At 43.8% G+C, this 27921-nt stretch overlaps 1 protein-coding gene across 1 annotated transcript in view; it reads left to right on the top strand.

Moving 5' to 3' along the window:
• The window catches only part of LOC309558741 (uncharacterized protein), a gene marked incomplete at both ends in the record, with an annotated part of 190696 nt that extends 165326 nt beyond the window's left edge, over positions 1-25370 (top strand). The window contains 7 exons of the mRNA XM_082261788.1: positions 3110-3308; positions 9917-10116; positions 11492-11601; positions 12357-12491; positions 14565-14785; positions 20821-21063; positions 25159-25370. Of these exons, the coding sequence (XP_082117914.1) occupies positions 3110-3308; positions 9917-10116; positions 11492-11601; positions 12357-12491; positions 14565-14785; positions 20821-21063; positions 25159-25370 (1320 nt within the window). The remainder of the gene's footprint in view (positions 1-3109; positions 3309-9916; positions 10117-11491; positions 11602-12356; positions 12492-14564; positions 14786-20820; positions 21064-25158) is intronic.
• Between the last annotated feature and the right edge of the window lie 2551 nt (positions 25371-27921).

Genomic DNA, 27921 nt, shown 5'->3' with positions numbered 1-27921 from the left:
AGAGTATCAGGGTGGGCTGGGAGTACCGACGGACATAAGATACAAGGGAGATGGTACGTGACACATTATCCCTGACCTCGCGGCCAGGAACAAAGCCTGTTTGACTGTTTGCAATACAGGCAGGGAGGAAAGGGAGTATTCTATTCGCAATTACTTTGGCGTAAAGTTTAGCATCAATGTTTAGCAAAGTAATGGGGCGGTAGCTGGAGCATAAAGAAGGGTCTTTACCCTCTTTCGGAATCACTGTGATGTATGCTTGTAGGGTCTCCGAGCGTAGTGGTGAAACTTCCGAGATAGAATTAACATAAGAGGCCAAGTGGGGGAGAAGAATATCAGGATACTGTTTAAAATAGTAAGCCGAGAAGCCGTCAGGGCCAGGGGCCTTTCCCGTGGATGTAGAAGTTAAGGCAGACTGAAGTTCTTCCACCGAGACGTCAGCCTCCAGGCGTTGCAGTTTCTCTAAAGGAATAGAGGGCAAGTAGGCACCCGCCAAATATTCCATCGTCAATAATCTACGTGTTTCAGTGTCCCGGATAGATTTGGGGACAGAATAGAGATATGTGTAAAACTTGTAAAATTCAGCAGCGATTGATGTAGAGTCATGCACCAAGGAGTCATCCTTACGTTTAATTTTTGAAACAAAGGAAGCCGCCTTTTGTTTTTGCAAAGATCGTGCTAAAACCCGGCTCGGTTTATCACCCCATTCATACACCCTTTGAGAAACCTTACGATAGTAAGCTTTATTTTGTACGTGAAACAAGGCTTTAAGTTCCTCCAGTTTCTGGGTGAGTAGGGATAAGGTAGATGCCGCAAGGGATGCCTTATGAGAACGTTCAAGAACGTGAATTTCGGCGATGAGGACTCTTTGACGCCGAGTACGCTCCTTCTTCCTCCTCGCTCCCAACTCTATAAGCTTACCCCGAATATAAGCTTTGTGGGCCTCCCATCGCACAGCTGGGCTAACATCAGGCGAAGAATTGTCAGTAAAGAAACTGGCAATTTCTTCCCGTATGTACTGTTTATCTGGGAGTTCGTGAATTAGGTTATCATTTAACTTCCATGTAGATCTTTTGTAAGGGAGAGAGGGGATCTTCAAAACTAACCTAATGGGAGAATGATCTGAAATAGTAGATGAAGCTATACTAGAGGAGTCAACTATTTCGAGGTGGAAATGATCCACCAGGAAGTAGTCAAGTCTTGAGTAAGAATTATGTGTTTTGGAAAAATATGAGTAGTCCCTATCTGATGGGTGCATAATACGCCAAATATCTATTAGTTGAAATTCATAAAGCTGTGTACGCAAGAAGTTTAAACGTTTGTGTGCAATATAGGTCTTACCAGAGGATGTTTCCATTAAAGAGTCCATTGGGCCATTAAAGTCACCTGCCACTACCGATATTCCAACAGCGAATTCTTGAAACTTGCGCATGGTAGACACTAAAAAAGACACTTGATCTTGGTTAGGAGCATAAACATTAGCATAAGAACATACTGTGCCACCCAGAGTGCCCTTCAGGAACAGATATCGACCGCAATCGTCAGCAACCTTATGTGTAAGTTTAAACAATGATCCCTTGTGGAACCCAATGGCAACGCCTTTCGAGTTACGGGTGTCCGAGAGGCCATAATACCAAGTGGGATATGAGGGGGTATTCAATTTGAGATTAGAAGTATGGGTAATATGGGTCTCCTGGAGAAACACCACTTCTCCTTTTAATGCTTCCAATTCCCTAAATAAGCAGTGACGTTTAGCTGGAGTGTGAAGACCTCTCACATTATAGGATATATGTGTCACAGATGCCATGGCTATCGCACCGGGCGGGTACTAACCTCTACGTATTGACTAGCGAACACCAAGGGAAAGGGACAGGGAAAGCGTGAAGGGAAGGGACAAGGGGAGAAGGGAAAAGAGTGGGGTGAGAAAATCAAAAAAGAAAACTTAGGGAGGGAAAAAAGAAAAAAAAAGGGATAGAACAACCGCCAGAATCGGCGGTATTTTGGTGAGGAACACTCACCATTGAGCGAGAGGTCGGAGTCACCCGCCCGCGGTCCCCCCGGGAGTCCCGCTACCTGGGTGGGAACGCAGGCGAGGGAGAACCGCACCCCGCACATGGTCTTGTAATTGGTTACCAGGTTTGCACACATCTCAGGAGGGATTTAGGTACACTCTTTTTTTTTTTTTTTTTCTTTTACAGATCTTTTTTAAATAATTAAGGTTTCTCGGCTGTCACTTGGCAACTCGAATTTTCAGCTCCCTCCATACATTTTCTATAGGATTAAGGTCTGGAGACTGGCTAGGCCACTCCATGACCTCACTGTTCTTTTTTTGAGCCACTCCTTTGTTACCTTGGTGGTATGTTTTGGGAAATTGTCATGCTGGAGGGAAGAAGGTTCTTCTCCAAGATTTTACAATACATAGCCCTGTCCATTAGGCCCTTCCATGCGGCAAAGTTGGTCTGTACCTTTAGCAGAGAAACAGCCCCAAAGCATCATATTTCCACCTCCGTGCTTGACTGTAGGGATGGTGTTCTTAGCGTTATAGTCAGCATTATTCTTCCTCCAAACACGGCAAGTCCTCCTCCTCAATGAACATCTAAATGATTCAGAGAAGGATTGGGAGAAAGTGCTGTGGTCAGATGAGACCAAAATTGAGCTCTTTGGCATTAACTTGACTCGCCCGTTTTTGGAGGAAGAAAAATGCTGTATTATGTGTTTTTTTTTATTCCTGGATTTTTGGTTGATATTCTGGCTCTATCATTTAAAATACACCCATGATAAAATTAGACCCTTCATTTCTTTGTAAGTGGGCAAACTTACAAAGTCTTCAGTGGATCTAATATTTGTTTTCCCCACTGTATATGTTCATGGGTAGTAGAAGGCACCATCTGCCAACCATTTCTCAAGTGAAAGCTAGTGATTGACCAGGATGGATTTTGTGGCCTGATTGCTCGCCTTTCCTCTGAGTATTTTAGCTTCTGAGATATTGTTATATGACTGCACAACATAATGGAAGAGATTGCTTACTCAAACTCACTGTTTGCAATGTCCTATCACCATCTATCCCACTTTATCAAGATTGGCAGTAAAACAACTATATATTTATGTCTAGGTGACATTGTATCACTGGGATCTGCCACAAGCACTGCAGAATGTAGGTGGCTGGGAAAATGAAACTATAGTGGAGAGATTTAGAGACTACTCGGATCTGCTGTTCCAGAGACTGGGGGACAGAGTGAAGTTCTGGATCACCCACAATGAGCCATACATCGTTGCCTATCTCGGATATGGAGCAGGCTCATTTGCACCTGGTAAGGGTTATGAAATTACAAAGTCACTGGATTTATTAATTCATGGAGTATACAAATTGTCTCAAATTTGCAACGCTTTTGTTCTATGGCAGTATTGTATGTGACATTGTTAGCACTGCACTGAGCTTAAACAGAATCTGACAGAATGAGAATACAAGTAAATAATAATAATAAAAAAAAAAAAAACAGGTAATCCCCAGAAGGAAAGAAGGGATGCCACCTTACCCTTTAAAACTGAACACAATGTATATACAGTATATTATATTTCCTACTACAGTACTATCCAACAAATCAACAGTTTTTATAAGCCCTGTGAGATTCACATCAAATGTAGAGCATTTAACCTCCTTCCGCCCGCGCTATAGCCGAAAGACGGCTACAGCGCGGGCTCTAATTTCCGGGATGCCGTCTTTATACGGCCTCCAAGTGACAGGCTCCCCGCGCGCTCCCGCGAGCGTGCATCGGGGAAAATCTGTGTCGGCGTGTCCCTTGGACACAGCCAATCACAGATCGTGGTGAATGGCCAATCACAGCGGCCATTTACCACGTGATCGGAGCATCCAATGAGAGATGATCTCAAATGTAAACATATGAGATCATCTCTCATTGCCAGCTCTCCTTCCTCACACAGAGGCTGCAGTGTGAGGAAGAGGAGAGCGATTCAGCGGTAAGGGGACACAGAGGAATGTAATCAGGGCACTGATCACCAGTGCCCTGATTACACAAGAGGGGGAAAAAAATGCCATAACTGCCCACAGTGCCCACCATCAGTGCCCCCCATCAGTGCCCACAATCAGTGCCCATAGTGCTGCCAGTCAGTGCCCATCAGTGCCACCCGTCAGTGTCCATCAGTGCCGCCTCTCAGTGCCCATCAGTGCCGCCTCTCAGTGCCCATCAGTGCCGCCCGTCAGTGCTGCCTCTCAGTGCCCAGCAGTGCCACCTCTCAGTGCCCAGCAGTGCCACCTTTCAGTGCCCAGCAGTGCCACCTATCAGTTCCGCCTATCAGTGCTCATCAGTGCCGCCTATCAGTGCCACCTATCAGTGCTCATCAGTGCGGCATATTAGTACCTCCTCATCAGTGCCACCTCATCAGTGCCCATAAGTGCCACCTCATCAGTGCCCATCAGTGCAGCCTATCAGTTCCCATCAGTTCCGCCTCATCAGTGCACATCAGTGAAAGAGAAATATTTATTTATTTTCAAAATTTACTCACAGAAAATAAGAAAAACTTTTTTTTTTTCAAAATTTATTGTCTTTTTTCTTTTTTTTGTAAGAAATAAAAAACCCAGTGGTTATTAAATACCACCAAAAGAAAGCTCTATTTGTGTGAAAAAAAATGATAAAAATTTCATATGGGTACAGTGTAGCATGACCGCGCAATTGTCATTCAAAATGTGAGAGCGCTGAAAGCTGAAAATTGGCCTGGGCAGGAAGGGGGTAAAAGTGCCCGGTAGGCAAGTGGTTAAAGGACACCGCCACTCGCTTTTTCTTTTAAGGGCTTTCCTCGCCCATGTTTATTAAAGGAAAATTCATCTAGCAGAAAAATAACATAGGTTTCCCATGCAAGGGGTTCTTCTCCAGTCAAAATATAGAAACTGAAAATGCCAGCCCACCTGGCTCTCAAGCTCTCACTCCGTTGTGCTCAGTAGCAGTACCTCTGCTCTTTTCACTGGTCCCCAGACCATGAACTCCCAAAGCTGGCAGCTTCACTCTGGCCTTAGTCCTCAGGCTGTCACCTTGTCTCTTGCAGACAAACGTGTGCTCTGGCTGCCACCTGCAGCCTCTCTCTCAGAGAGATGGTGGGAGTCCTCCTGACTCTCACACACACACCTCGTGTCTGACGGCTGGAGTCCTCCTGACTCCTGGGGCCAGACCTCCTGTCTGCCCGGGTGCAGCTGTCTCCCCCTGGGAGCTAACCCTGGGCATAATATGAACCCAGCCCACAGGTGTGCAATCAGCAGGCCTGTCTTAATCAAGACCAGGCTTAGATTGTGAACACACACAGTGACCTGGGGTCTCCTCTCTACATATATCGCCCCCCCCCCTTGTTTCGCACCAGAAGAAGAAGCACTTCACCTTTCACACTGGCACCTCTGTGTCTACTACCACCCCCAGGGGTCCAAACCTGTCTGACCTTCTTCCTAAAGGGGCACTCCACCCACATTTTTTCTGGGTGTGCTTCCACAAGCACTTCCTCCTGACCTTTGGGGTCCTACTGATCTCTCCATCATCCCATCTACCTTTTTGCTCTGGGTTCCTAAATTTCTTTTCACCTTCCCCAGACCTACTCTCCCAGGACTGTAGGGGGCCTAGTTCTATTACACCTGTCTTACTACCTGACTCAACCAGCACTGTCTGAGTTTCAGGTCCACTACTACCTGTGGGGTTGCCCTTGGCCACAAATTCCTCAGAAATATACACATCATCAACGTTGTCAAAAACTTCAAGAACTATTGTCCAACCGCTTGTTAGGACAGTGTCTGTGGAGGGACCGCATACAGACAAGCAGTTACTCTCTATGGGACTTTCCCACAGTTTCACATTGCTCCCTGTTGTCCAACACTCCATCAGCGACTGTTCTACCAAGAAACATTTTTCCAAACCAGTCTCTTTAACCAATTTCTATTACCGCTGGTATATCCAGTACCTCTGACCTGTCCAACAGTGTTCCAGATTGCCTCTCATACACAACCTTTGTATGAAGCAATCCAGCACACTGTGAGACAACTTTCCACATTAACACCAAACATTGCATTAAATGATTCCACCATTGGCTTTCTCTGCACAGTACAGCCTGCAATATCCAGCTCCAATCAGCCATACCCCGTGGTACAAGTTCTACAAATGCAGGAGAGGATGGCAAAATATACACCGACTGTACACTCCCATGATGCTAGCATTACTTTTAGCACGTCTGTCACAAAATACACATCATTTTCCTCTGTATGCATTGTGGACAAAATTTCTGCTGTGCGTTTACACTCGCTCGGACCTTCAGTCATGAGAGGGCGAACCTCTGCAACAGCCAATGCACCTGTGAATACTGCCTCTGCAGCCTCTCCATCTACCGAAGGAGACACAGGACAAAGTATTTCAGCACCAGACGCATTGCCCATATCACTTTGGTTTAAACTAAACTGTGGCAATAGCTTTTTAATCATAGCAGGTTGCAGTATTCCGCCCCCGCCCTCATCATTGCGAGCACATGGAGCTTCATTTAACCACTTGCCGACTGCTCACTAGAGCTGTACTGCGGCAAAGTGGCTCTTGTAGGTCTGACAACGTAGACCTACGTCGGCAGATCCTCCCCCTTCTAGGCGGCGCGCGCGCGTCGCCGGAGGCTCGCTCCCGCTGTATTCAGTCACAACGGGAGTCGGGCCAGGGGAGGAGCAGCAGCGATTGCCGCTGCTCTTCCCCGATCGTCGGGGAATCGAGTGTGGAGATCCGCCCGCTTGTGTAAACACAAGCGGGCGGATCTCCGAAGTGACAGGCAGGGTCAGATTGCAGGGTTCAGCATAGCTGAACCCTCGATCTGTCCTTGTGTCACACAGTCACCTCCCCCCACACACGTCAGTAAGCACCAGGCATACATTAACCCCTCCCTCTCCAATAAAATTAACCCCTTCACTGCCAGTGTCATTTTTACAGTGACAGTGCATATTTATAGCACTGATTTCTGCAGTAATGTCACTGGTACCCCCAAAAGTGTCAAAAATGTCAGTCAGGGGTCCGCTCTGTCCGCCGCAATGTCGCAGTCCCGCAAAAAAAAAACGCAGATCGCCGCCATTACTCGTTAGAAAAAAAAACACCGAAAATTACAGAAATCTTTCCCTTAGTTAGTAAACGCAATAACTTTTGCGCAAACCAATCAAAATACGCTTATTGCAATTTTTTTTTACCAAACATAGGTAGCAGAAAACAAATTGGCCAAAAATTTAAAAAAATTTTGATTTTTACATTTTTTTGGAGGAATTTCATATAAAAAAATGTGAAAAATATTGTTATTTTTGCAAAATTGTCGCACTTTTTTGTTTATAGCGCATGATTAAAAAAATCGCACAGGTGATCAAATACCACCAAAAGAAAGCTCTGTTTGTGGGAAAAAAAGGACGTCAATTTCATTTGGGTACGGCGTTGCACGACCGCACAATTGTCAGTTAAAGTCGCACAGTGCCGAATCGCAAAAAGTGGCCCAGACGTAAGACAGCAAAATCCTCCGGTGGTAAAGTGGTTAAGACATCAACCTTTCCATTTTCATTGAGAGACTGCATTAACCCATTATGAGCATTTTCACACATTTCAGTTTTAGCATTTAAAAGATTCCTATTACCAGGTTCAATTGTCTTTGTACTCCTCACCTGGTTGACACCACACACGCTTGACACCATCTGAACCAAATAAGTTTATCTTGGTCTCAACAGACCACAGGACATGGTTCCAGTAATCCATGTCCTTAGTCTGCTTGTCTTCAGCAAACAATTTTCAAGATTTCTTGTTCATCATCTTTAGAAGAGGCTTCCTTCTGGGAAGACAGCCATACAGACCAATTTGACGCAGTGTCCGGCATATGGTCTGAGCACTGACAGGCTGACCCCTTTTTTTCAGATCCTCAGAGTTCTTTGCCATGAGGTGCCATGTTGAACTTCCAGTGACCAGTATGTGAGAGTGAGAGCGATAACACCAAATTTAACACACCTGCTCCCCATTCACACCTGAGACCCTGTAACACTAATGAGTCACATGAGGGAGGGAAAATGGCTAATTGGTCCCAATTTGGACATTTTTCACTTAGGGGTTTACTCACTTTTGTTGCCAGCGGTTTAGACATTAATGGCTGTGTGTTGAGTTATTTTGAGGGGACAGCAAATTTACACTGTTATACAAGCTGTACACTCACTACTTTACATTGTAGCAAAGTGTAATTTCTTCAGTGTTGTCACATGAAAAGATATAATAAAATATTTACAAAAATGTGAGGGGTGTTCTCACTTTTGTGAGATACTGTATGTATGATATAAAACTAAACACAAAAACAAAATTTCGGTGGCTACATTCATTTTTTTTTTCTTTTTCCATTAATTTCACATTAGTGATCTATCACCTGCCCACTAAGACACTTCCTGTGTTATGCTGGGTAGACCCAATTCTTTTTCCTTCAACCCAGTGATCGCTGTACTAACACAAACAATGTTAGTGCAGAAATCTCCCGCTGTCTTATTGTATTCTGATGCCCCATTCAGTAATACCCCCAGTTCTGCTGATCCCATACCTCCCAACTTTTTGAGATGGTAACGAGGGACACCTATTAGCAAACATATGTAGGCATGGGACACACCCCCTGTCACGCCCTCTTAAAGGAGAATTATACAAGTGCTTTTTACCACTACTATTCCTTTATATTGGATTTTTGAAATGTAAAAAAGGCAGTAGTTTAGACATTGGGTGAATGGTTTAGCACTGGGAAAACACTTTTTGAAAGATAAAAAGTGCATTTTTTATATAACTATACAGATCAGATCAAAATCAGGGGCAAGTGAGGTGGAAAGAGGGACAGAGGGACTTTATTCCAAATCAGGGACAGTCCCCTGAAATCAGGGACAGTTGGGAGCTAAGTAATCCCCTACTCAGTAGTAACCCCCAGCTTTGCTGATCCCCCACTCATTAGTAATCCCCAACTCTGCTGATCTCTCACTCAGCAGTAAATCCCAGCTCTGGTGAACCCCCACTCAGTAGTAACCCCCAGCTCTGCTGATCTTCTGGTTTGATTATCCTCCTCTCTCTCTAGTCCCTGCATGCCTCCCTCTATATTGTGCCCATGCTGTACAGCATGTGAGACCTTTGCTAGTTTCTCCCACCCTGGTCCCCCAGCTCTGCTGATTCTCCATGACTCAGTCATTTCTCTCTTCAGGCCCTGCTCACCTCCTGCTATATTGCTCCCATGCTACTCACCATGTGTTACATCTGCTAGCTTCTCCTGCTTTGGTGCCCCAGCTTTGCTGATCCTCCACTGTTCAATCCTATCTCATTGGTTCCCACTCAACTTCTGCTATAAGATTCCCACGTTGCACACTAGATGTGAGTGTGACGTCTGCACCAGACACTCCTAAAATATGTACACATGAACCAGAGGTGACTACTGATGATGTCTGTTTCGCTTGTTGGTTTCTCAGTGCATACTGGGATGTCTCATATCTCCAATACCTCCAAAACAAAGCAACGCGAACTCTGAGTCCCTTCAAAAGCAGCAGGTGCTGTTGCAGAATGTTGTGATAGACTTCTATGGAGGCTTTGGAGACGCTTTGAAAGAAGACAGTATTCTTTTAGACAGTTACCACTGGAACAATGTCACCATGGAAAGATATCCCCTCACTTTGTTGCATCAACTAAAAATATTGAATTTTTCCTTATTTTGAGTCCCAGTGACAGCGGTCCCCATGGCAAATGTCCTAATCGGGAACACAGATCACAATAGAAATCTTACAGGCATTCTAACCCTTCACCACTCTGTTCAAAGCTAAACACTTACCTTTAATTACACTCTGATATAAAATGATACATGCACTTTGATGGGACCCTGTTAATCAGTAATGTTCTCTTTCAATTACAAGGTATTCAGTCTCCCGGAGTGGGGACGTATGTGGTAGGACACAACCTGATAAAGTCTCATGCTGAGGCCTGGCACTTGTACAATGATAAATACAGAGCCACACAGGGAGGACAAATCTCCATCACCCTCAACTCTGACTGGGCCCAACCCATCAACCCATACAAACAAGAAGACGTGGAAGCGGCACGAAGATACTTGCTGGTACGTTGTATCTGTGTGACCATTAAAGCGGCATTAAACCCAAAACCAAAAATGTCATATATTGCAGATCTGGTGGCTGCCTTACTTTTATTTTTTATGCTTTATTTCCTTTATTTTTACCTGGTGATCTGACCAGTAAGTCTGCTGTTTTATAACAGATGTAGCAGTAGGCCTCAAATCTAAGTGTTCTGGGAATTCAGGCAGAAACTCGCATTCATTACCGCATTTCCAGACACAAGGTGAAAAAAGTGGCAAAATGCACAACGCACTTACGGTGCAAGTATATCTTAGTGTCTCAGCCTCTTGTTTTACTGCCCCTCAACCACAGGCATAAACTAAGTTTTACTGCTCCTTCTCACATTGCAAGTCTATAAGTTGCTTGATTCATTCCATTCTGTTTTATTATATATTCCTGCAATGAAGTCATATGAAGGAATAGCTGGGCATTATAACACAGTGTGTGCTCTTTGGTTCTATATGATAAATGTACCAGTAGGTATTCTTTTGCATTCTAAACAGGTGAACAATTAAGAAATGGTCAGGGTCAGGTATTATTATAGTCACTAGCTACTACACAGCAGCTGAGAAAGACATTTATGACTCAAGCTTTAGGCTGGGTTTTACAAGTGTCCGGCTGCGGTTTGCATTCCAGAGTCTAGTGTGTTTCTGTTCACCTGTTCAGGTGCGATTCAGGTGCAAATTTTTGCCTGAATTTGCACCTGAACTAAACGCCAAAAAGCACAGGACTCTTTTATAATCTGGATGCGGTTAAAAATGCATCCAATTCAAATATATGTGAACCCAGCTTTAAACTTTCAGCAAATCAGTCTCACTGCTCCTGTAAACCATTGCCTAGCTTTGCCACAGAACTGATAAATACCCCCACCCCCACAACTGTATTCAGCACTGGATTTCAATCACTGGGGAATCTCTCAGCTATAATAACCTCTTTACACAGAACACAGATAAGGTTATAGTGGATAACTGAACATCTAGGGATAATGAGAAAACAAATGTGTAGCCAATCAAAAGACAAAAAAAGCAGCTTCTTTATTTCTTCGGCCCACTGTGTCTAAGCCTCATTTACATGGGTGTAGTACAGCATGCACCCATGCCAGGGCCGTGTTTGCCCACACGGGGATGCACAGGTGTTCCATGTATCCCTGTACAGACAGATTAATTTATGTCAATTGGGATGCATGCAGTAGTTGCACAGACACAGCCGCTGCTCCCAATCTGACAGCTGTGCGGTGCGATTGCACAACCCCCAACCCAGACAGTGTTAGCCTTAAAATAATTTCAGTCCCGTGTGTATTGCATTATTTGGATATTAGGTTTTATCACATAAATTATAGTTCTCTGCTTGTTGCCTTAGTTTACCGTTGGTTGGTTTGGATACCCAATATTCAAAACAGGGGATTACCCTGAAGTCATGAAGACCAATGTGCGGGAGAGGAGCCTTGCCTTTGGATTGCCTGAAAGTCGGTGAGCATTACATGTTATATGTCACCTGAATACAGTATGTACTGGGACCTATGTTACATGACACATGAACACAGTATGTACAGGGACCTATGTTACATGACACATGAGTACAGTAAGTACAGGGACCTATGTTACATGACACATGAGTACAGTAAGTACAGGGACCTATGTTACATGACACATGAGTACAGTAAGTACAGGGACCTATGTTACATGACACATGAGTACAATAAGTACAGGGACCTATGTTACATGACACATGTGCACAGTATGTACAGGGACCTATGTTACATGACACATGAGCACAGTATGTACAGGGACATATGTTACATGACACATGAGTACAGAATGCACAGGGACCATTGTTAAATGACACTTGAGTACAGTATGTGCACATGTAACACTACATGTAACACAACATCAAAAGGCTGCTTCTTAGTCCACATGTGGGCTGTGGCCACATTCATTCCTATTGAACAGCCATACTCCAAGTGACCACTTGTGGCAGTAGTGAGTATGGTTTTTCCCATAGGAATGAACTGGGCTGTGGCCCACATTTGCGGTACTAAGTGGCCATTTTTGGGAGAAAGTCTATGTGGTTCTTAGTAAGGCAGCACAGTGAAGATCATTGATCAGAGCTGAAGGTATGTACGAGACTTAGAGGAAAGCACCCGGAGGGCAGGGAGAAGTTGATCATGGACAACTGTACAAAGGTGTCCTTTAATGTCATGTTTCTGCTTTTTTTCACCCCACAGTTTGCCAGAGTTCACAGAAAGTGAGAAGCAAAGGATTAAAGGGACATTCGATTTCTTTGGCCTGAACCACTACACTACAGCCCTGGCGGGACGAGCCGTCTATGACTTAAATTACCAGGCTTATGAAGGAGACCGGTAAATGTTAACACAGGGACATTATTGTGGTTGTTGTTCCAACATGAATTAGATATACGTGGGTCTAAAGGTCACCATGGACTGGGCAGGCTGCCTGGTACTACTGCTCAGTAGAGGATGACCTGTTCTGCAACATATTTGACCATTGGTGGTGAATTGACCAGATGATTGACCTGTGTTTGAATCGCCTCTGACTTTGCAGGCTGTCAGTATCAGCAGAGAATTAGCATTTCAAAACATGAAGCAAACCAAAGGTCATTTTAAATAATACAAAATCTCAGTAAAGTCACATTTTCACATATATGACACTATGGGGTTGATTTACTAAAACTGGAGAGTGCAAAATCTAGTGCAGCTGTACATGGCAGCCAATCAGCTTCTATCTTCAGCTTGTTTAATTAACCTTTCACAAAAAAAACATGGAAGCTGATTGGTTTCTATGCAGAGCTGCACCAGAATTTGCACTGTCCAGTCTTAGTAAATCAATCTCTATGGAAGAGATTTACGAAAACTGGTATATACAGAATCTGATGAAGCTGTGCATGGCAGCCAATCAGCTTCTAACTTCAGCTTTTTCCCCTATGCTTTAACAATCAAACGTGGAAGCAGATTGGTTTCTATAAAGAACTGCACTAAAATTTTGTACATTCCAGCCTTAATAAATCTCCCCATATGTAAGCTAATTGGCAATGATGGTGGTGGGCTTCTGTTCAACTCCAATGCTCCTACAGGACACAATGTAAGTCACGTCATCGGTATAATAAAGACAACTGATCTAAGAAGGACTTCAGTTGGGAAATTCAGTTATCAAACTGATAAAAAGGACACCACACTGGAAAATGTCTAATGTTAGCCAGTGGCGAAAACATGGAATATCAATGGCAGTTGGCTGTGTTGTCCATTTACATATTTTAGTAGTCATATTTTTACAAAAGGAGTATGAAATAAACAATAATAAAATGTAAAAATGATCTGAAAATGAATCTGTCCTTAAAAGGTCTGTCCATATTTCTTTCTTTTTTTTTTTTTTTTTTACAAAATACTAAATAATTAAACCTCCAACTGGGTTTTATATCTGTCAGAGCCTCAAGCTGTGACAGTGAGGTATCTGCTGTGCTCACATACCCAGCCATACAAACCAGACACAGCCTTGGCAAGGTGGCCCAACTTTGACTGATGTATTTTTTGTTTTTTTTTTACTTTTATAGTTTAGGAAGCAAAGCTGGGAGAATGGAAACACCAAAAGGTGGGCAAGAGCAGATTCAGGGTCTAGCAGGAAAACCTCACCATTGGTGGCCTTAGAAAGCCAGGAGAGGTCACACCAGGGCCAGGACAAGGGGTGGGCAGGAGGGACAGCTGCCCTGGGCACTGTGGGTTTATGTTTGATAGGGGGGGGGGGCGCTGCAAGGGGATTGAGGAGGATGGGATTTGTGTTGGGAGAGGCAATTTGGGGGGGGCAGTAGAGGGTAAGAATTGCTAGGAGTGGTGATTTAAGGAGATTTGTGTTGGGAGGGGGGATGGGGAAGAGTATTTGTGCTAGGAGGGGGGATTCTGTAAGTTTGTGCTAGAAGAGGTGATATGGTGAAAGGGGGAGGAGAATTGTGCTGGGAGGGGACATTTTAGTTTGGGGGGGGGGATTTGTACTGGGGGGGTTTAAGTGGGGGGTTTATGCTTAGGGGGTAAGCATGCATATTAATGCTCTATGATTTGGGGGTGGGGTTTTGCTGACACATAATGCTCATACATCTTAAGGGGGGGGGGGGGGGGACACAGTTTGGCATGTTCGCCCTGGGCTCTAGACTTACTTGTCCTGGCATTGGATATCACTAGGCCACTCCTGCAACCTTACTATTGCCCTTGGATGGACCAGCCTTTTGAAATCATGCACAGGAAAATCAGGAAATTCAGATGGCCTGTATATGGAGAGTGAGCACGTCTCCCAAATTCCTCCCTTTAGCACTTGCCAAGCAGCTTTTATCTAAACCTTTTCCCCTACCCTTCTGGCTTTCAGGAGGTCTGGGTTTGTAGGATATAGAGGTCTGTTCTTTTATTAGATATGTTTTATAATGACAGAGAAGTCTACCTATGGAGTGACCCCACCTGGCTTGCATCAGGCAGCTCCTGGCTAAGGGTGAACCCTTTTGGCCTGCGAAAGTTATTAAACTGGTTAAAGGAGGAATTCAACAACACCCCCATCTATATTACCGAGAATGGAATATCTGAACGTGGGACAAACTTGAATGACGTATGGAGAGAACACTACTACAGATACTATATCAACGAGGCCATGAAAGGTACAGAACAGAAGTATTTCCTTATAAGTGAGCATATCATTGAGAAGTATATTAAAGCATAAAAAAATACATAACCTGAGGTTACCATCAGGGAGATGGGGAAAAAAAGGATATTTTTCAGCAGAAATTGTTTATGGAAAAGACATATCCTTGCCATACATGCAGCCCTCTTTATTAATTTGTAAATAAAGCCAAGCCTGGAGACCATTGTTGATAAGCAGGGTTATCGACTCTGCACAACTTTTTTTTTCAGGAAAAAAAACGTGAAAAATGTACTGACAGAGCACATTTTTACTGACGACCTGGAATATTAAAGAAACTTCTGTAATAAACAAGTAAATTAATTTTGAAAAAGTATAAACAACATAAAAATATTAAACAATGACAATACCCGCAACAAGTAACCTGCTTGGCTCTACAATTCTAGTTAAAACAGTGTGACGAAACAATATGTAAGCCTGTAATTAATGTTAAAGTACTTATGCGCTGCTATGTACAGTACATTAGTGTTTCTCAACATTTTTTCAGTCAAGGCACCCTTTAAAAATTATGGACATTCTTGAGGCACCCCATTCTAAAATGTAAAATCTATTCTAATAGTTCTACATAATGCAGCAACATCCACACGTCCAAGTAGGACCACCAACGTTCAAGGTGATTTATTCTATTAGGCTCCGTTCACATGTAGGTGTTTTGGGGCGTTTCTGGGGAGTTTTTCTGCTCTAGGATCAGCTCTCAGAACGCCCAACAAGACAAATCCTATTCATTTCAATGGCCCCTGTTCACATCTGAGCGTTTTGACGCTGTGAGCAAAACGCCCAACGCTCAAAAAAGTACATGAGCTTCTTTTTGGGCAGATTACAGGCGTTTTCCATTGGTCTCTATTCAATCTAAAAACGCCTGCACAAAAATCGCGGCAAAAATCGTGGTAAAATCGCGGCAAAAATCGCGGTAAAATCGCGGTAAAAAACCGTGCGAAAAACGCTACGCTCAAGTGTGAATGTAGCCTTAAGGAAAATATACTTTTGCAAAATGATACTTATTAGTATTCCTATGTTTCTCTCCCCTCTCTGTTTTTCTCCATCACTCAGCTAATGTGACCCCCAACGCACATGGAGAGGAGCAGGAGAGGGTCAAACAGGGATGTTATGCAGATATTCTCCTTAGCAACTAATGATGCCATTGGTCGTTAGGACCCTGGCAGCTAGGAGGTTGCAATGGTGCACAATGAAAACCTGTAACTTGGTGGAACTAAAAAGGCAGCCTTCTTCCACATGCCAGCTGGTATACAATGTTTGGGCAATTTAAAGGCATTTTGCCAAGGCATCCCTGAAGAAACCTCAAGGCGCCCCAGGGTGCCTGGGCAGTGGGCACCCTGGTTAAAAAAGGCCACAGTAGATGATTTACTGGAAGTCCCTTATACCTTTAAGTGAACAGCTGTAACCATTAAGAAGTGAACTCAAACACTAAAATCCAAATAATAATTGTAAATAAACGGTGCACTTATTTAAATACTTGTGAAATGTTGTGTAGAATGTTGTTATTCCAAAATTTGTGCAGAATATAGAGAAAAAAAAAAACGATATCATAAACCAGCCTTTTACAACCAGGGTGCTCAGGCACCCTGGGTGTGCCTTCAGGGGTGACTTCAGGGGTGGATCAAGCCTACCTATTAGTTACATAAAGCCACAAGTTTTCATTGTGCACCATTACAACCTTCAAGCCTACAGTGTCCTAACAACCAATTGCATCATCGGTTGATAAGGCGAACGTCGTGCATCTGCACAGCATCCTTGTTTGTCCCTCCCCTTCCCCTCTCCATCAGCACTGGGGTCACATTAGCTGAGTGAGTGAGAGAAACTGGGGGAGAAGAGAAACACTGGAATACTAATCAGTGACAGTGTGCAAAGGTGTGTTTGCTTTGAAAGAATAAATTACTTCTGATGTTGGGTGTCCTATGCATTTGGATGTTGCTGCATTATGTAAACTATTAGTTTAGTTTTTAGAATGGGGTGCCATGAAATTGTGCTGAATTTTAAAGTTCTTTGACTGAAAAAAAGTCTGTCATAAACTACAAATAGATGCTTAATTGGATCAGTAATCCACCTTTCTTATGCAGTAATCAAAATTATCAAATGTCCATACCCAGTGTAGATTGTCAGCAAAAAACACCCAAAAAAAAAAAAACTCAAAAATTGTCCAAATAGGGAGAATTTTTGTGATAATCCAGTAGTGTGTGGAGGTACTCCATCCATCTGCTATAAATCGTACTCCATCCATCTGCTATAAATCGTGCCCAAATAATTCTATTTATGTGAACATTAGGGGAATTGGCCGCTCAACCTTAGGGAATGACCAGATTGGTCAAGCAGGAGGGGTTCGGGTTCCCCGAGAACTGGGCTGACTTTTCAGTCGGCTACCAGTTCTTTAGTAAGGACGGGCTGCACCTGTATGTGGATGATACATCTCTATTGAGGAGAGAGATGGCCACAAAGTTGGAGGGTCTTTTAAACTAGGTACCGGGGGGGGGGCTCAGAGGTAGAGTCAGTTAGTAGGGAGCAAAGGACAAAAGATATTATGGGGGTCAGCAGCGACAATGCAACCATAACGACAACCACTGGGGGGAATGTGCGGACAAACCACAAACCAAATAGGAATAAACTTAAGGATAAAGCACTACCCACTCCTACAACAACACTAAGAGGGGTATACACAAATGCTAGGAGCCTAGCTAACAAAATGGATGAATTGGAACTGTTAGTACATGAGGAGGACATAGACCTTGTGGGAATAACAGAAACTTGGCTTGACCCCTCACACGACTGGCTGGCCAATATTCAAGGGTACTCTGTGTCTCGGAAGGACAAGGAAGGCAAAAGGGGTGGAGGGGTAAGTCTCTATGTCAAAAATAATGTAAGGGTGGTAGAGTGGAGTGACATTATGGAAGGAATGTGTGCGGAGGTGGAACCTGTGTGGGTAGAACTCATTAGGGAAGAAGGAAATGGGAAAGTATTAGTGGGGGTATGCTATAGGCCATCCAACCAAAGGGAGGAGGTAGAGCTGGAATTTCTATCGCATTTGGGAAATGTGGCAAAGCTGGGGCAAGTCATATTGGGGGACTTAAATTATATCGACATTGACTGGGAAGAGGGAACTGCACACTCACTACAGGGCCCGTCATTTCATGAATCTCTTACAGGACAACTACATGTCTCAGTTGGTGGATTCTCCTACTAGAAAGAATGCAGATCTATTATTTACTAATGACCCAGATCTAATCACAGATGTAGGAGTCCGGAACAACTTGGGTTCTAGCAATCACCCGATGATCACATTTAGCATAAATCACAAGATAGCAAGGCAAGAGGGGAACATAAGAACGCTGAACTTCATAAGGGCAAACTTCCCTCAACTGTGCTCAATAATAGGGAAAATAAATTGGGACCAAACCCTAGGAATACTGAACACGGAGGAAAAATGGGAATGATTTAGGAACATATTAAACAAAAGTTTCTCACAGTGCATTCCAAGGGGTAACAAATTTAGAAGAGCCGAGGTCAAACCAGGGTGGCTAAAACATAAAAAAAAAAATGTAAAAAAGCTTATTAGAGAAAAAAAAATGGCCTTTAATAACTATAAAATCGGAGAGGACATTATTGGCTTTCCACCAATACAAGAAATAGAACAAGAAATGCAAAAAATGAAATAAAGAAGACTAAAATTGACTTTGAGAAACAAATAGCAGAGGAAAGTAAAAAGAACCCTAAGAAACTCTTTAAATATATTAATAGCAAAAAAGCGAGGTCAGAGCACGTTGCACACATAATTAACGATGATGGGAGGCTGGTTACAGAGGACACAGAGAAGGCAACTGTGTAAATGCTTTCTTCTACTCAAGGAGGGGTATACTGACCATGACTGTATGGTTAGCAAAACATCACAGAACTTTTCGCTATGGCTAACAGAGGGTGAAATCAAGGGAAGGCTTGATAATATGAACACAAATAAATAACCAGGCCCGGATGGCGTGTATCCGAGAGTACTCAAAGAACTCAGTAAGGTTATATCAAGACCGTCGTTCCTGATCTTTGCAGATAGTATTTTGACAGGAGCTGTACCAGGTGACTGGAGGAAAGCCTACGTGATACCAATATTCAGAAAAGGGCGGAGGCATATCCTGGGAAACTATAGGCTAGTCAGCCTGACCTTAATAGTAAGTAAATTACTGTAAGGGATGATAAGGGACTATTTTCAAGAATTTGCTAAAGTCAACAGTATCATCAGTACTATTCAGCACGGGTTTATAAAATTACGTTCTTATCAAACCAGTCTGTTAACATTTTACGAGGAGGTGAGCTGTGAGCTAGATAGAGTGAGCCCTGTGGATGTGGTATATCTGGATTTTGCTAAGGCATTTGATACAGTTCCCCACAAACGCTTAATCTACAAACTTAGGTCTGCAGGCATAGACCACAAGGTTTGTTCTTGGATAGAAAATGTATTCATAAATAGCATAGAGGACGGGATCATTAGCTCAATCTCAGTTTTTGCGGATGACACACAAATAGGCAGGGCAATAACTTCTCATCAAGATATAGAAATCTTACAGAATGACTTGAACAAAATAACAAAAGTGTGCAACTACATGGCAAATGAGGTTTGATGTGGAGAAATGTAAGGTACTGCACTTGGGAACTAAAAACATAAACGCAAAATACGTTTTAGGAGGAACCTCTGGGGGAATCAAGAATGTAGAAAGATCTGGGAGTCTTAGTGCAAGATAGACTTAGCAATAGCATGCAACAAGCTGCAGCTGCCAAAGCTGGCAGAATATTAGCATGCATAAGGAAGGGGATTTATTCCAGAGATAAAGCTATAATCCTACCACTTTATAAAACCATGGTCCGCCCACATCTGGAGTACTCTCTCCAGTTCTGGTTGCCAATCCTCAGAAAGGAGTTGTTGGTACTGGTGAGAGTCTAGAGGAGGGCAACTAAACTTATTAGGGGATTGGAGGGCCCTAATTAGGAGGAGCGTTTGCAAGTGCTTGATTTATTCTTCCTGGAGAAGAGAGATGCCTGAGAGGGGACATGATAGTGATTTACAAATACCTAAATGGTGATCTCCGCAGTGGCGGCTGGTGCATTGGGGGCGCCCATCCATGTGTCCAGCCCCCTAATCTACATGCAGGGTGCCGGACGCATGGATTCCAATGGGGTTTTTATTTTTTTGAAGCACGTGATTAGAGCCAGAGGCTCTAATAGGCTTCTAATAATATATAGAGTGAAAGGGTTAGGAGTAAGTAACATACAAAACAATATATTCAGAAGTCAGGAAAAGCCTCCCGTTCACATTTAAATTCCCCTTTCACATCAGAAGTCCCCATCAGAGTCCCTCATAAAAGTCCCCCTTTACATCAGGGTTCCCAGAGTCTCCCCTTGGATCAGAGTCCCCAAAGTTCTTCTCCCTTACATCAGGGTCCCCAAAGCCCCCCATTACATCATAATATTGACACCCTCTGCAGATCATAACTGCAGGTCATTTTAAATGCAGTAAAGGGAATGCGCACAGGACTCAGGTTTCCCGCACCTCGTTCTGGTGTGAACAGGTCTTAAAGAGATTTTGTTGCTAGCATAGAGAATCGATTAGATGGCACACAATATAATATATTTGTTTTCTGTGTCCTATCATAGCGCACCCATAAAACGTAATAGTAATCTCAAAATTTATTGACAGCAGTATGCTGGCTTTCAAATGAGCTTTCAACATTTTATAGCCTTGTTGGGATTAAGGAAAGTCTCCCCATTGGGGTCCTAGAAAGGAGTGAAGACCCAAAAAAAAGGGATTGAGCTTAGCCAAAACCTCACTGAAAATGGACGAGCACAGTTTGGATGTGGTTTCGCTTTAAATGTAGGTATTAGCGAATGCTTCCTATTGGTTGTTACAAAGTAAAGCTAGTGGAAAATGTTGGCCAAGCCATAGTGGGTAAATCTAGATTAGGAAAAACAAATCTGACATTTTGTTTTCTCTCACAGCTGCCAAACTGGACGGGGTGGACCTGCGTGGTTACGCAGCTTGGAGTCTCATGGATAACTTTGAGTGGGCTAGTGGCTACTCCGAACGCTTTGGTTTGTACTACGTCAACTTCTCAGACCCGGCTCTGCCTCGCACTCCCAAAGATTCTGCCAAATACTACAGATCCATTATTAGGTGTAATGGTTTTCCCAATCCCCGGAATATCTCTCATCCTTGTTTCCAACCAGAGAATTGGCCTGAAGGTGAGTTGAGGGGAGTTTTGTGTGACCTAACCACATTGTTGTTATGCTAAGTCATAGTGATTAAAGTAACCAGTTCGCTTTTTCTGTTACCTTGGCATTGAGGAAGGTGGGTAGGGCTTGTCTGTTGCTTGTACATCCTTTCCTTCTGCCTAATCACCACAAGAAAACAGGGGAGCTGTGATTTTTAGCAGATAGAGGGACACCTTTTAGCACAAAGTATGTAGGTGAAGAACTCACCCCAGCAAATCACCAGTGAATCACAAAGATTTTTATACTCATTTTTCAAAAAAACAAATGCAACCATTTAGAGATTGGATGAACAGTTTAGTGCAGTATACATAGAAACATGACGGCGGAAAAAGACCAAGTAGTCCATTGAGTCTGCCCGTTATAGGTATAGAGCGGGCATCACTAAATGGCGGACCACAGGCCAAATGCGGGCCATGTCACATTTCTATTCGGACCGTGGCGGTATTGCTATTTAGCAGCCTTTTCTTCCCCTAGCTGTTGCTCTGTAATCCTCATAGAGCAGACAGCAGGAGGCAGGACAGTTTTGGATGGAGGGCAGAGCTGCCCGAGGTTAACAAGCAGGTGATTGGCTGCTAGGAATGAAGGGTGGTTCTAGTAACCAATCACGATCTTGCAACACCCCCCTCCATCCAGACAGGCTGTGCCTGTGCCTCCCTCCAATCTTCGATTTGTGTTAGCAAGGTAAGACAGTGAGGGAGGGGGTGAAGTCACAGGGAGTGAGGACACTAGTGTGAAAAGCTGAAAATGAGGAATGTGTGCTGAGAACAGCGACATGGGGGGGGGGGGGGGGGCGTCATGATGACATCTAGGTTGGAGGAGCCTGAGGACTGTAATGTGGATGCACTGAGTACATTGAAGTGGGAGAGCTGGGGACTGTGATGTGGTGCACTAAGGACATCAAAGTGGGGGATGGGGGGCTGAGTACTGTGGTGTGTGTGTGCATGTGTGTGTGCACTGATGTGTGTGTGGGGGGGGGGGCTGAGGACATTAAACTGAGGGACTGAGTAATATGGGTGGTTAGGAAATGAAAGGGGGGGGCTGATAACTGCAATGTTGGGTGTGGGGGGGGGAGGCTGAGGACTGTGATGTTGGGGGGAGCTGAGGCTGTGATGTGGTGAGCTGAGGATATCATAGTGGGGGGGGGGGGGATAAGGACATTAAAGTGGGGAGCTGAGGACTGTGATGTGGAGGGGGGCATGAGGACTGTGATTTTGGGGGAACTGAGGACAAAAAAGTGGGGGGCTGAGGACTGTAATGTTGAGGGACTGATGATTTGTAAGGTGGAGGGAGCTTAGGACATTAAAATGTGGGGGGGGGTTGAGAAATGTAATGTGGGGGGCAAGAAGCACAGTAATGTGAAGGGGGCTGAGGGCAGTATTGTGGGGGTGGGGAGGGGGATTGGGGGGCAAGGGACAGTAATGTGGGGGGATGATGTAAATAGGGGCAGAGGATAGTACTGTTGGGGGGGGTCGATGCCAAGTAAGTGTGAGAACGTTACTGTGAAAGGAGTGGAGGTGGGGGTGATGTAAAGGGGGACCTGAGGACACTCATCAAGAGGGGATCTTGATGTGAAGGGGGAGGGGACTGTGATGTGCAGTGGGGACTGAGGATGCTGATGTAAGAATGGGTTCAGATCTGTGCATGTGGCGCACACATCAGGGTAGGTCAGCCCATTTTAACCACCTCCCACCCGGGCCATTGTACATATACGGCCGGGTGGGAGTCTCGTCCTTCTGATCGGACGTTTCGGAATGTCCTTCAGAAGGAGCGAGATCGCGCCGCCGCGGGCACGCGCAGCGGCGCGATCTCGATGTGCCTGTGTCCCTCGGACACAGCGCAACAAGATGCGTCAGGAGGGCCCTGTGATTGGCCCTCCTGATCACATGACGGCTGTGTCCAATCACAGCCGTCATGCAATGTAAATACAGCCGTTGTAACGGCTTCGATCTCTTCTCCTCCTGACAGATCCTGTCAGTGAGGAGAAGAAGAGGATCGATACTGGAGCTGGGGGGGATCAGTGAGTATTTCTAAGTACTCACTGATCACAGGGGGGGTCTGTGCTGGCAATCAGAACATTGATTACCAGTGCAGCCCTGGGGGGGGGGTGGGGTGCCACTAGAGCCACCAGGGATGCCCACCCATGACCACCAGGGATGCCCACCATGGCCACCAGGGATGGCAAACAGCCTGCCAGTGGTGCCCTCTTATCAGTGCTGCCCACCAATGCCATATATCAGTGCTGCCCACCAGTGCCCGTTATTGCCATCCATCAGTGCCGCCCATCAGTGCCCATTATTGCCCACCAGTGCTGCCTATCAGTGCCCCCATCAGTGCCCCCCATCAGTGCCAATCAGTGCCGCCCACCAGTGCCAATCAGTGCCACCTATCAGTGCCCATCAGTGCTGCCGATCAGTGCCCATCAGTGCTGCCTATCAGTGCCCACCAATGCTACATATCAGTGCTATCTATCAGTGCCACATATCAGTGCCCATCAGTGCTGCATATCAGTGCTACCTATCAGTGCCACCCCATCAGTGCTGCATATCAGTGCCACCCCATCAGTGCCACCCCATCAGTGCCACCCAATCAGTGTCTCCTCATCAGTGCCTGTCAGTGCGGCGTCATCAGTGCTCATCAGTGCAGGAAAAAACGTATCTATTCACAACATTTTATAACCTAAACAAAAAAACTTTTTTTTTTTTCAAACTTTTCGGTCTTTTTTTATTTGTGTACCAAAAAAGAAAAAACCTGGCGGTGATCAAATACCGCCAAAAGAAAGCTCTATTTGTGGGGAAGAAATGACACAAATTTGGTTTAGGTACAGTGTTGCATGACTGCGCAATTGTCATTCAACTTGCAACAGCGCTAAAAGCTGAAAATTGGTCTGGGAAGGAAGGGGGTTTAAGTGCCCAGTATTGAGGTAGTTAATGGGCTGAACTACCCGTGAGAAACATAGAGAAAGAATTCCTTGACCTTTCTTTTCCATAATTGCGCAGAACCAAGCCGCATGGTGCTGCAGCAACATGCTGTTTGGCACATGCAAAAAGACGCCATGGGTACCGACATGCTATTCGGACCTCTGCTAGAAGAAAATTTTACTCACCGGACCTCGGGGAATTTTAATCCGATACTCCTGGTATAGAGTAGAGAACTAGGTTTTTGATAGATAAATGGGACATATTTTCCTAGAGGTTTATACAAACAGAGGGACAACTGAGGAGAGAGTGACTGAATAAGGGACAGTCGGGTGCTCAGTGTACTCCAGTCAAAATGAAAAGCACCAACCTCCCCACCTTCATACTGCCTCTATTTTTAATTGCAACTTAGTGAATCAATCAACCCCACTACTTATAATTAATGACCTTGCTACAGTAATATGATGTTGTGGGAACTCTGTTCCTCTGCCTTAAACAGAAGCCATCCCTCATGTAAGCCTGAAAGTGCTGGTGTGCACACTGCATCCACATGAGGTACCTCTTAGATCTAGGCCCATTTACCCACCATGTGAGTCAGCTAGATACTGGGACCCCTTCCTGCTGTCACATAGACATGAACACTGCTTATTCTTAGGCAGGTGGGAAGAGTGCATTCCTCATTAAACCCTCCTCATAATTGAATGGAAAAAGGGGAGTTTTTTTTTTTTTTGGGGGCTTTTCAGACTATGTCTACCACTTTTTAATACTAGGGTTTTATCTGTTCTGATAACATGTAAGCATGCTGGCCAGTGTGGAAAGTGTGGCTGCTGATTGATTGGCTGCCTCTGCCTGAGCAGCAAATTGGTGACTCTGTCTCAAATCCAGCCCCTTGCCATGGATGAAAACAGGAAGCAGCTGCAAGGATCAAGTCACCATAGAATGGAGGGAAATGGTGACACTTGTAGGTATATCAGCACCTGAATTGCATTTTTTAAATAGTCAGCAGTGGGGATGGGGGAGCTGTAAAGTATGACTGTAGGTCACTCGACATAAGGACAGAGACTTTTTATTAGCTATGTAAAAATAATTTTCAAATTAATTTTAAAAGAAAAGCTAAGCTTCTTACTAAAGACCTTGTTTTGCTCTGCAGATACAACCACCAGCAGCTCCTCCAGGAATACTCAGACAAGCGGCAGCCCAGAACCCACCAAGAGAACAGAATCTGTCAGTTTCCTGGGATTGGACATCTCTATGAAGGATGCCTCTACTGCTTTGTACGTGGAGTTTGCTCTGTTACTCACTTCTGTCTTGGGCATTATTTTATCTATTGTGATGTACGTTAAAAAAGGCAAGAAACTTTAAAGTTCAAACTGAAACATTCTGTGTTTATAAAAAGAATAGTTTTATATAAAAGATCTTCCTGAATGGCCTGAAATAAAGTGACTCCAAACAGATATCGCATTTTATTTTTGTTTGTCTGAGACTGTGGGCCTAATTTACTATAACGCTACGCCGGTGTATCAGCGTTCTTTTGAACTTACGGCAAACTTGCCGTAAATACAATGCATAGCCGAATTCACTATAACGATCGGGAAAACGTAACTGCGAATGCGAATTTACCAAAGGGAATGTACAGAGCGAGGGAGTAAAAAAGTAGTCATGAAAAATGTACCACTATTTTCCTGGAAATAATGTTTGGAGCATGATAGCATGGCTGAAATGGTTCTGAAAGATTTGGTATAATGATTGGACATGTTCTGTTTTGAAACTTTTTAAAAAAATGATGTGGAAAAATAAATATCTAGAAAAGGGGGAAACGTAAAAAAAAAATATCTTGCAGCCTACGACTGTGGGGCCGCACATGTGCACATGCTCACACCTAAAAAATAGTTCTCAACCTATGCCTGGGAAATTGTAAACTACTGTTATAGTGAATTAGGAAATTTGCCTATGCGATTATGTGTGCTCGGCCGAAAAAAATAGGTGTAAGTGTAGAAGAAAAGCAAGTGTCATGCATTCATTCAAATTCTGCAACTCTGTTATTGACACAAAAGTATAAATTTTATTTGTGGTATGAATTGTTTAATTATTAAAGACAATTGTGTTTGCTGGCTTTTTTATTTTGCTTCTGTTTCCTTTTTATGTTCAACAATGTTAGTAAGCTGCAATGTTTTCATGTGTTTTAGCAACAGATATTCTCCTCTCTTGCTCTCTCTCTCTATATAGATATAGATATAGATATAAATATAGATCTATATCTATATCGAGAGAGAGAAAGAGAGAGAGGTACTGCCATGTCCATTTTGTATGCCCAGGGACTTTTGTCATTTGGGATAAATTTCTTGTTACACTGAGCATGAGCATGCTCAGACACTTTGCTGTTTGACATCTGAAATTAAATTTACAACCACTGAGTGGTCTGTGCAGACAAACCTTAGACCAAACAGGAATAAACTTAAGTACAATTCTCTATCCTCTTCTACAAAACTAAGAGGTGTATATGCAAATGCCAGGAGCCTAGCTAATAAAATGGATGAGTTAGAACTGTTAATACATGAGAAACTTGGTTCGACCCCTCACACGACTGGCTGGCCAATATCCAAGGGTACTCTGTGTATCAGAAGGACAGGTAAGGAAAAAGAGGAGGAGGGGTATGTCTCTTTGTCAAAAATAATATAAGGGTGGTAGAGAGGAATGACATCATGGAAGGGATGAGTACGGAGTTAGAATCCGTATGGGTAAAACTCCATAGGGAAGAATTAAAGGGGAAAGTATTAGTGGCGGTATGTTATAGGCTGCCCAACCAAAAGAAGGAGGTTGAGCTGGAATTTCACTGTTGTGTAACATGGCAGAGCTGGGGCCAGTCATCATATTGGAGGACTTCAATTATCCCGACATTGACTGGGAAGAGGGGACTGCACACTCACTAAAGGCCCATCTCTTCATGAATATCTTAATGGACAACTACATGTCTCAGTTGGTAGATTCTCCTACTAGAAAGAAATGCAGTGCTAGATCTATTATTTACTAATGACCCAGATCTAATCACAGATGTAGGAGTCCGGGACAACTTGGGTTCGAGCGATCACAGGATGATCACATTTACCATAAATCACAAGATAGCAAGGCATGAGGGGAATATAAGAACCCTAAACTTCAGAAGGGCAAACTTTCCCAAACTGTGCTCAATAATAGAGAAAATAAACTGGGACCAAACCCTAGGAATACTGACCACGGAGGAAAAATGGGAATGCTTTAGGAACATATTAAACAAAAGCACCTAACAGTGCATTCCTAATGGAGAAAAATTTAGAAGAGCCAAGGCCAAAATGGGAATGCTTTAGGAACATATTAAACAAAAGCACCTCACAGTGCATTCCTAATGGAGAAATATTTAGAAGAGCCAAGGCCAAACCAGGGTGGCTAAACCGTAATGTAAAAAAACGTATTAGGGGAAAAAAAAATGGCCTTTAAGAGATATAAATCGGAGGGGACTTTATCAGCTTCTCACCAATACAAGGAATCGAATAAGAAATGTAAATAAGAAACCAAGAAGGCTAAAATCAACTTTGAGAGACATATAGCAGAGAAAAGTAAAAGGAACCCTAAGAAATTCTTTAAATATATCAACAGTAAAAAAACGAGGTCAGAGCATGTTTCATACATAATTAACGATGATGGGAGGCTGGTTACAGAGGACATAGAGAAGGCAACTATGCTTTCTTCTGCTCAGTCTTTACACAGGAAAAGGAGGGGTATACTGACCATGGCTGTATGGTTAGTAGTACCTCACAGGACTCTGGATAACAGAGGGTGAAATCATGAAAAGGCTTGATAACATTAACACAAATAAATCACCAGGACCGGATGGCGTGCATCCGAGAGTACTCAAAGAACTCAGGTTACATCTAGA

Source organism: Pelophylax lessonae (genome assembly GCF_965119305.1).
Source record: "Pelophylax lessonae genome assembly, chromosome: 6".
NCBI classification, from domain to species: Eukaryota; Metazoa; Chordata; class Amphibia; order Anura; family Ranidae; genus Pelophylax; species Pelophylax lessonae.
This window is presented reverse-complemented; position numbering and strand designations above follow the sequence as displayed.